This window comes from Nerophis lumbriciformis, linkage group LG01, assembly GCF_033978685.3.
Source record: "Nerophis lumbriciformis linkage group LG01, RoL_Nlum_v2.1, whole genome shotgun sequence".
Taxonomy (NCBI): domain Eukaryota; kingdom Metazoa; phylum Chordata; class Actinopteri; order Syngnathiformes; family Syngnathidae; genus Nerophis; species Nerophis lumbriciformis.
The window spans coordinates 35,039,357-35,048,601 of NC_084548.2; the positions used below are offsets into that span (position 1 = coordinate 35,039,357).

The 9,245-nt window shown below is 37.8% G+C and overlaps 1 protein-coding gene across 3 annotated transcripts in view; it reads right to left on the minus strand.

Annotated features, from left to right (window-relative positions):
- The window catches only part of LOC133619285 (acylamino-acid-releasing enzyme-like), a 49,679-nt gene that overhangs the window by 25,571 nt on the left and 14,863 nt on the right, over nucleotides 1–9,245 (minus strand). For 2 of the 3 annotated variants that reach the window (XM_061980246.1, XM_061980263.1), the window contains exons 2-6: nucleotides 8,482–8,611; nucleotides 6,037–6,163; nucleotides 5,876–5,963; nucleotides 2,749–2,824; nucleotides 2,549–2,640 (exon numbers count right to left, since the gene is read on the minus strand). In XM_061980246.1, coding sequence (XP_061836230.1) covers nucleotides 2,549–2,640; nucleotides 2,749–2,824; nucleotides 5,876–5,963; nucleotides 6,037–6,163; nucleotides 8,482–8,611 — 513 coding nt within the window. Of the gene's footprint in view, nucleotides 1–2,548; nucleotides 2,641–2,748; nucleotides 2,825–5,875; nucleotides 5,964–6,036; nucleotides 6,164–8,481; nucleotides 8,612–9,043; nucleotides 9,120–9,191; nucleotides 9,207–9,245 lie in introns of those variants that run through there. The other variant, XM_061980255.1, reaches the window with a different exon arrangement.

Consider the following 9,245-nt stretch of genomic DNA (forward strand, 5'->3'; position numbering starts at 1 on the left):
CTTAATACATATGTTTTGGCTCTGCCCATCTCTGTACAGTTATTGCTTCTATGGATTAGTTTAATTAATCAAATATTCAGACATGGTTTCCGGAATAATGCTGTGATAGAGCACACATGGGAACGACGTACCTATTGGTAATGTAGGTTGCTCTGTGGTCGATGTGGTCTGTGTGTTTGTGTGGCGGGAACTGTGGAATGCTGAGAGTGATGATCAAAGAAAAACGACAAGGTGGAAAGCGAGCCAAGGGCCCAAAGAAGACAAAATAAGTTTTGTAATAATTTCAAACAGAAAAAGACAGTGTGGTGAAATGTTTGCACTGTCAAAGGGAGGTTGCAATTCACAATAACACTACATCAATGCACATTACAAGAAAGCATTCTGCATATACTGGACAAAAATATAAACGCAACACTTTTGTTTTTTGCTCCAATTTTTCATGAGTTGAACTCAAAGATCTAGAACTTTTACTATATACACAAAAAACCTATTCCTCTCAAATAAGTTTTTTGCTCCAATTTTTCATGAGTTGAACTCAAAGATCTAGAACTTTTACTATATACACAAAAAACCTATTCCTCTCAAATATTGTTCAAAAATCTGTCTAAATATTTGTTAGTGAGCATTTCTTCTTTGCCAAGATCATCCACCCCACCTCACAGGTGTGGCATATCAAGATGCTGATTAAATGCATGATTATTGATCAGCTGTCCCTTACGCTGCCCACAATAAAAGGCCACTGTGAAATGTGCAATTTTGCTCTATTGGGGGTCTGACAAGGTCAGAAAAGCAGTCAGTATCTGGTGTGACCACTATTTGCCTCACGTAGTGCAACACATCTCCTTCACATAGAGTTGATCAGGTTGTTGATTGTGGCCTGTGGAATGTTGGTCCACTCCTCTTCAATGGCTGTGCGAAGATGCTGGATATTGGCAGGAATTGGAACACGCTGTCGTATAAGCCGATCCACAGCATCCCAAACATGCTCAATGGGTGACATGTCTGGTGAGTATGCTGGCCATGCAAGAACTGGGATGATTTCAGCTACCAGGAAGTGTGTACAGATCCTTGCAACATAAGGCTGTGCATTGTCATGCTGCAACATGAGGTGATGGTCTCGGGTGAATGGCATTAAAATGGGCCGTAAAATCTCTTCACGGTATCTCTGTGCATTCAAAATATTGTCCATAAAATACGCCCATACCATAACCCCATCCCCACCATGGGCCAAGCGATTCACAACGTTGACATCAGCAAACCGCTCTCCCACACGACGCCACACACGCTGCCTGCCATCTGCCCTGAAGAGTGAAAACTGTGAGCATTTGCCCACTCAAGACGGTGAAGACAATGAACTGCAGTCAGGTCGAGACCCCGATGAGGACGACGAGCATGCAGATGAGCTTCTCTGAGACAGTTTCTCACAGTTTGTGTAGACATTATTTGGTTATGCAAACTAATTGTTGCAGCAGCTGTCCGGCTGGCTGGTTTCAGACGATCATGGAGGTGCACCTGCTGGATGTGGAGGTCCTGGGCTGGTGTGGTTACACGTGGTCTGCAGTGGTGAGGCCAGCTGGATGTACTGCCAAAATCTCTGAAACGCCTTTGGAGACGGCTTATGGTAGAGACATGAACATTCAATTCATGGGCAACCGCTCTGGTGGACATTCCTGCAGTCAGCATGTCAACTGGACGTTCCCTCAAAACTTTGGACATCTGTGGCATCGTGCTGTGTGATAAAACTTCACATTTCAGAGTGGCCTTTTATTGTGGGCAGCCTAAGGCACACCTGTACAATAATCATGCTGTTTAATCAGCATCGTGATATGCCACACCTGTGAGGTCGGATGGACTATCTTGGCAAAGAAGAAATGCTCACTAACACAGATTTAGACAGATTTTTTTAACAATATTTGAGAGGAATATGTATTTTGTGTATATGGAGTGTAAGTTTTAAATGTTTGAGGACAACTCATTAAAAATGGGAACAAAAACAACGGGGTTACGTTTATATTTTGTTCAGTGTATGCAAGAGCATCAAACAACCAAAAACAAGGTAAACTTGAATTTAATCTTATATGTTCGATTGCATAACGAAGGCTGTTTTGAAACATATAGGGGCTTGTTAGGTCTACTGTTTGTATGTTAATGCTAACGAGCTGTTTGTCCTAAATTCCAATGCTACTCCTCCAATTAATACCTTTTTAAATATGTACGTGTTAATTGGTTAAATACACTGTCACTCAATGTATCATACTTAAACTTAGTGTTTTGATTACCTGGTATTAGGATACACATTTATTTTCTAATATAAGTTATATATAATGATGCTTCAATGGTAATAGTGCAATTTTAATGTAGTGTGCCTTAATAGGAAGAAAGACTAAAGGTCATCTCAAAAATTCTTGTTTATTTCAACTACCGGTAGTTTCCCTAAAAGACGCAATGCGGCTAGAAAGTGTGTTCCGTTTGATAACTCGAAAACATTTATATTACTTAATTACTAAAATATTGGATAGCTGTAGCCCTACTGACAATGTTTACATACCTGGAAGTAAGACTCTGCCTTGGGTCTCTTTTTTTCAGCCACATATAAGAGGTGTGTCTCTGAGTGGGACCACACCAAGGAACTAAATTGCTCTGAGGATACAAAACACATACATTGTAGTTATCTTTATTCTGAAGAACCCTTTCCAACAGAAATTGGGGAGTGACATTAACATTTCAGTGAACCGTGGAGTTACTTACCATCTTCATAAACTTTTCCATGTTTCTTTAAAGATGTTAGATTGATGCTTTTCACTTTGATGTTTTTACTCCAGATCTGGGGATTGCAGGCACAGGAGAGGCTAGGCATAAGCTCAGTTTCAAAGAACAGAGGGGAGTATATGCTAACTTAGCAAGATACAGGTATAGAGTACATTACAAAAGTGACTACACCATGCACATTTCTGTAGTTTTTTATAAATTAATCTTTTCATGGGACAATAATAAAGAAGTGATACTTTGGTAATGTTAAGTACTCGGTGCACAGCTTGTATAACCACGTAAATATACCATGTCAAGGCCTGTTCTCAGTGGAACCTGTACTGTTAAACCGCTGTGTGGTCTTGGCCACTGTGCTGAAGTTTCCTGGTTGCCAAAAAGTAATGCAAAGTAGTATTATGACATTGACACAAGTTACATTACTAGAATAACTAGGAGATGCACATATGACATGTGTCAATAGCTGGGTTGCATGTGACGTCATATCCATTGTTCTTCTTCTCTGCTCAATTCACACGATGGTCAAGCAGTTTGAGCGTAGCTTTAAAACAAGTGTGAGTGAGTGGTGAGTTTGAGCAGAAAATGGCGTATAACTGTTTTGTTCTTGGGTGTTTCAATCGTTCAAATAGAGCAATAAGAAAGAGCTTTCATAGAAGTGGTTCATAAAGGTAATAAAGTCAGGGAAAAAACAAAAGTTTGTCAAAGGAAATTACTCTTAAGAATAATCCCTTTCATCATCTTATGGAATACAATCGAACCGCTTGTGTCTGCAGCGATCACGTTGTAAAATGTTCGTTGGAACATTTGATTTGAGAAACTTTCTGTAATGCAATCAAGTTTATTCTCCACAATATTAGTAATGTTTTCAACAGAACTAAATTCAAAGAAAGAACAAGAAATCACATTGTGTTCTTTTGTGGTTGCTATGCCTAAATATACCTACCAAGACCTGGTTGTGCAAATAAACTAACGTCATGTTAAGTACTAGTACTATATATATATATATATATAGTACATAAATTAGGGCTGTTTAACGATTAAAATATTTAATCACGATTAATCTCATATTTTTCATAGTTAACTCAAAATGAATCGCGAATAATCCCAGATAGGTATAATTTTTCATCATTAATAAGTGTACCCTAGACAGATACGTTTCAGGGGGGGTGGCTTTATATCGCTGCATGACAATATTTTAACCTTCTCTATTAATTAATAAAATGTAATATTAAGCCTGCTAATCATTCTGTAATTGAAGACTCGACCAGAAAATGTTATAAAATAATTTACACAATATTTTAGCCAGCCAGAAAAATCGTCCCCTTCTCACCCTCATATTCCTAAACTGATGTACCGTACTAGCATTTCTTTAGATGCAAATATTACAGAATAACATTACAAAACATCTCTGACAAACCATGATTGTAATGGAAGACACTTTTATTTTGTTGATGTCAGGCTTTCCCCTAAATTGCCAAAATACCTGTGGTGGTGGGGGCGTGGTTAGGGTCGTGGCTGATATGATGTAATCGCATGATTTGCTGTGATGCATATATTCTTTAAAAAGGCTAAAAAATGTGAATATACATTTAAAACACATCTGTTATTATTAAGTATAGTATTAACATATATATTTGTCTTACATAATAACGTTTTGTTCTATTTTTAAAATGTTGCTGCATATTATGCAATGTACTTTGTTGACAATTTTTTTTTTTTTTTTTTTTTTTTTTTTAGAGATTTCTACAATCCTTTTAGTCACTTTTTCTGTAATAAAAACGATTGGCAACAAATCAAGCATCTATTTTTGGTGTTACTAACGCCCCACATGCTGCCCCCGCTCCAGACAACCCTGTGTGTATGGCTGGTTTTAATGTGTATGTTAGTGTGTTATGTATGGCGGTCCTTATTCCCATGGTCTGTGAACACAGCGTGTCGGCGGATAATGAAAAAATGTTGTGTGTCTGGGAGTGAAGCACAAAGCAAACGTAATACTTGTTGGAAATACTTGTTGGAATTGGGGCCCATTGTTGGCATAAAATTGGCCATACAAGCTAAAAAGAGCGTCAGACTTTGTTTTCTTCTGGACGCTAAAGTACATTATATTTAGGGATGTCCGATAATGGCTTTTTTGCCGATATCCCGATATTGTCCAACTTTTAATTACCGATACCGATATCAACCGATACCAATATATACAGTCGTGGAATTAACACATTATTATGCCTAATTTGGTATGGTGAAGATAAGGTCATTTTAAAAAAAATTAATAAAATAAGATAAATCAATTAAAAACATTTTCTTGAATAAAAAAGAAAGTAAAAAAATATAAAAACAGTTACATAGAAACTAGTAATTAATGAAAATGTGTAAAATTAACTGTTAGAGGTTAGTACTATTAGTGGACCAGCAGCACGCACAATCATGTGTGCTTACGGACTGTATCCCTTGCAGACTGTATTGATATATATTGATATATAATGTAGGAACCAGAATATAGATAACAGAAAGAAACAACACTTTTGTGTGAATGAGTGTGAATGGGGGAGGGAGTTTTTATGGGTTGGTGCACTAATTGTAAGTGTATCTTGTGTTTTTTTATGTTGATTTAATAAAAAATAAAAAATAAACGATACCGATAATAAAAAAAACGATACCGATAATTTCCGATATTACATTTTAAATCATTTATCGGCCGCTAATATCGGCAGGCCAATATTATCGGACAGCTCTAATTATATTACTTTATTTTGTTAGGTGTGGCTGCTATTATGAAGCCCGTACATTAAGGAGAAACCCTAAACGTAGTTAAACTGGATGTATAGCGTCGCACTTTTATTTTGAAGCCGGAAAAGTGTGTAATTGGTTTGAGAAAGTGTCCTGACATTATTTGATGTCTGATCGACTGTTTGCAATTTAAAAAAGTCTACTTTCGACATCCTGTTGACCGTCTTTCATTTCTGTTGAGCTTTTATGACATCTTACTTACTAAACAGAAACAATCTAAATAGGATGTTATCACTGCACCTTAACCGTAATCTGAACAAGGAAGTGAAGCACCACCCACCTCTGAACCTCTGCAGATTCTAAAGTTAACAAAACAACACACCTCCAAGAACTGGTTGTCCTCCCCTTTGACTGTGCTCTTCCTGACAACAGCCTTCATTTCTCCAGAAGGGGCATCTTTACTTAACAACCTGCCATTGTGGGGGGAAAAAAAACACAATCATACTTGTCTATTAGAATAGTAATAACATAACTCGTACATACACTCCTTGGACCTCGGTGCAATTTCCTGATGGCGCTGAGAAGACCACTGATTTGTCATCATGGAACACAATGTACTGCTTGCAAAACTTGACACTCTCACTCCTCTGCAGATCACGCTGGCTCCATTCTGCAACACATATTGTATAATCAACATCTATAATCATGCTGAACAAAAAACTAAATACCAACTCAATGATTTTGCGCATTTACAAACAACTAAAATTATGCACAAAGCAAACTACTACTACTTGTTGCCCAGGAATGCACAACAATTCTTCTCAAAAAAATTAGAAAAAATTTACGGTAACCTCAGAGGAAAATGTTATTTAAAACATGTGCATGCACTTACAAACCACGTTTCCATATGAGTTGGGAAATTGTGTTAGATGTAAATATAAACGGAATACAATGATTTGCAAATCCTTTTCAACCCATATTCAGTTGAATATGCTACAAAGACAACATATTTGATGTTCAAACTGATAAACAATTATTTTTTTTGGCAAATAATCATTAACTTTAGAATTTGATGCCAGCAACACGTGACAAAGAAGTTGGGAAAGGTGGCAATAAATACTGATAAAGTTGAGGAATGCTCATCAAACCCTTATTTGGAACATCCCACAGTTGAACAGGCAAATTGGGAACAGGTGGGTGCCATGATTGGGTATAAAAGTAGATTCCATGAAATGCTCAGTCATTCACAAACAAGGATGGGGCGAGGGTCACCACTTTGTCAACAAATGCGTGAGCAAATTGTTGAATAGTTTAAGAAAAACCCTTCTCAACCAGCTATTGCAAGGAATTTAGGGATTTCACCATCTACGGTCCATAATATCATCAAAGGGTTCAGAGAATCTGGAGAAATCACTGCACGTAAGCAGCTAAGCCCGTGACCTTCGATCCCTCAGGCTATACTGCATCAACAAGCGACATCAGTGTGTAAAGGATATCACCACATGGGCTCAGGAACACTTCAGAAACCCACTGTCAGTAACTACAGTTAGTTGCTACATCTATAAGTGCAAGTTAAAACTCTCCTATGCAAGGTGAAAACCGTTTATCAACAACACCCAGAAACACCGTCGGCTTCGCTGGGCCTGAGCTCATCTAAGATGGACTGATACAAAATGGAAAAGTGTTCTGTGGTCTGACGAGTCCACATTTCAAATTGTTTTTGGAAACTGTGGACGTTGTGTCCTCCGGACCAAAGAGGAAAAGAACCATCCGGATTGTTATAGGCGCAAAGTTGAAAAGCCAGCATCTGTGATGGTATGGGGGTATATTAGTGCCCAAGACATGGGTAACTTACACATCTGTGAAGGTGCCATTAATGCTGAAAGGTACATACAGGTTTTGGAGCAACATATGTTGCCATCCAAGCAACGCTACCATGGACGCCCCTGCTTATTTCAGCAAGACGATGCCAAGCCACGTGTTACATCAACGTGGCTTCATAGTAAAAGAGTGCGGGTACTAGACTGGCCTGCCTGTAGTCCAGACCTGTCTCCCATTGAAAATGTGTGGCGCATTATGAAGCCTAAAATAGCACAACGGACACCCCCTGACTGTTGAACAACTTAAGCTGTACATCAAGCAAGAATGGGAAAGAATTCCACCTGAGAAGCTTAAAAAATATGTCTCCTCAGTTCCCAAACGTTTACTGAGTGTAACACAGTGGTGAACATGCCCTTTCCCAACTTCTTTGTCACGTGTTGCAGCCATGAAATTCTAAGTGAATTATTATTTGCAAAAACAAAAATAAAGTTTATGAGTTTGAACATCAAATATCTTGTCTTTGTAGTGCATTCAACTGAATATGGGTTGAAAAGGATTTACAAATCATTGTATTTTGTTTATATTTACATCTAACACAATTTCCCAACTTATATGGAAACGGGGTTTGTACAACACTCACACAATATTTTGCATATCAGTATGTAGAATTAAATTATGGAATTGATTAATTACATAAATCACACAGAGTACTAAGATGATCAAGTTTGAGAGGTTATTCAAACTACAAGTGTTTGCAAAGTGCAAGGAGGAAGAAATTTGATAAACATCTGGAACCTTGTTGGAAAAAAGATATTACTTGCCTTATATGAATCATTAAAAGAACTGTTGTATTTAGAAGTCACTGATGTACATTGTGTTACAAAATGAGAATAGGAAGTGAACAAATGTGTTAGTAATTGCTATGAATTGGAAAAGGAGTAGGATTAAATGTGAATTATATTTATATAGTGCTTTTCTCTAGTGACTCAAAGCGCTTTACATAGTGAAAATGAGCCTTGCTTCTTCCTACTCCTTCTCGGAAATGTTTAAAAGAGAAATGGGTATATGTAAATTATATGATGTATCATACTGAATCTGTATACATATTTGAAACAAACTTTAACTGTAAATATAACCATACTGGCAGCTGCATGCATGGGCACAAACCTGTGTATATGTTGCTGTATTTGCCTCCATATTGGGAGGTAATAACAGGTCCAACGTCTGCCCTGGTCAGTGAGGGGAAGAGGCTGAGCTGTCTGTAGAGTTTGGCAATATCCTCAGGGTTGGTCATCACCTGACAAGAAGCAGAACAACTGAAACTACGCCTCAGTAGCAACAGTTCCCACCAGACGGACAACGATCTGTTCATTTTCTAGGGAGACGAGCTAACTAGCCAACAACCAGCACTCATGGAATATTAGGAATAACACAGAAGTCTGACGTCCACGTCTACAAACTGGAGAATTGCCAACGATAGCAACTTAAAACTTATGAAAGAAATGATATACAATGGCGTCCAACATTGTAACACAAGGTTGTTTCAATAAGGAAGTTCTTGTCAACGAAATAGGGACGAATAACTAGACTACCTGGCGCTAGCTTGACTTGAAATGCTGGCCAAAAAATACTTAAGTTTAATAGTATAATTATAGGCAATATAACTACCACTAGAAATACATTTCTACATAAACATGTGTGATATAACGACTAATTTACCAACGTATACCTGTGGATCCATGTTTGGGATGTTGGTCGCCGCTGTTGTCGAAAGAACAGTGGAGTAAATGCCAACTGTTTCCTTTCTGACATTCAAAATAAAATAAAATAAAAAATCTGTACAAAATGAATATAATGGGGAGGGAAGGCGAACATACCTTGATTTTCGAACTTAGAAGAATGTGCCTATAATCGAGCGTACCAATATAAAG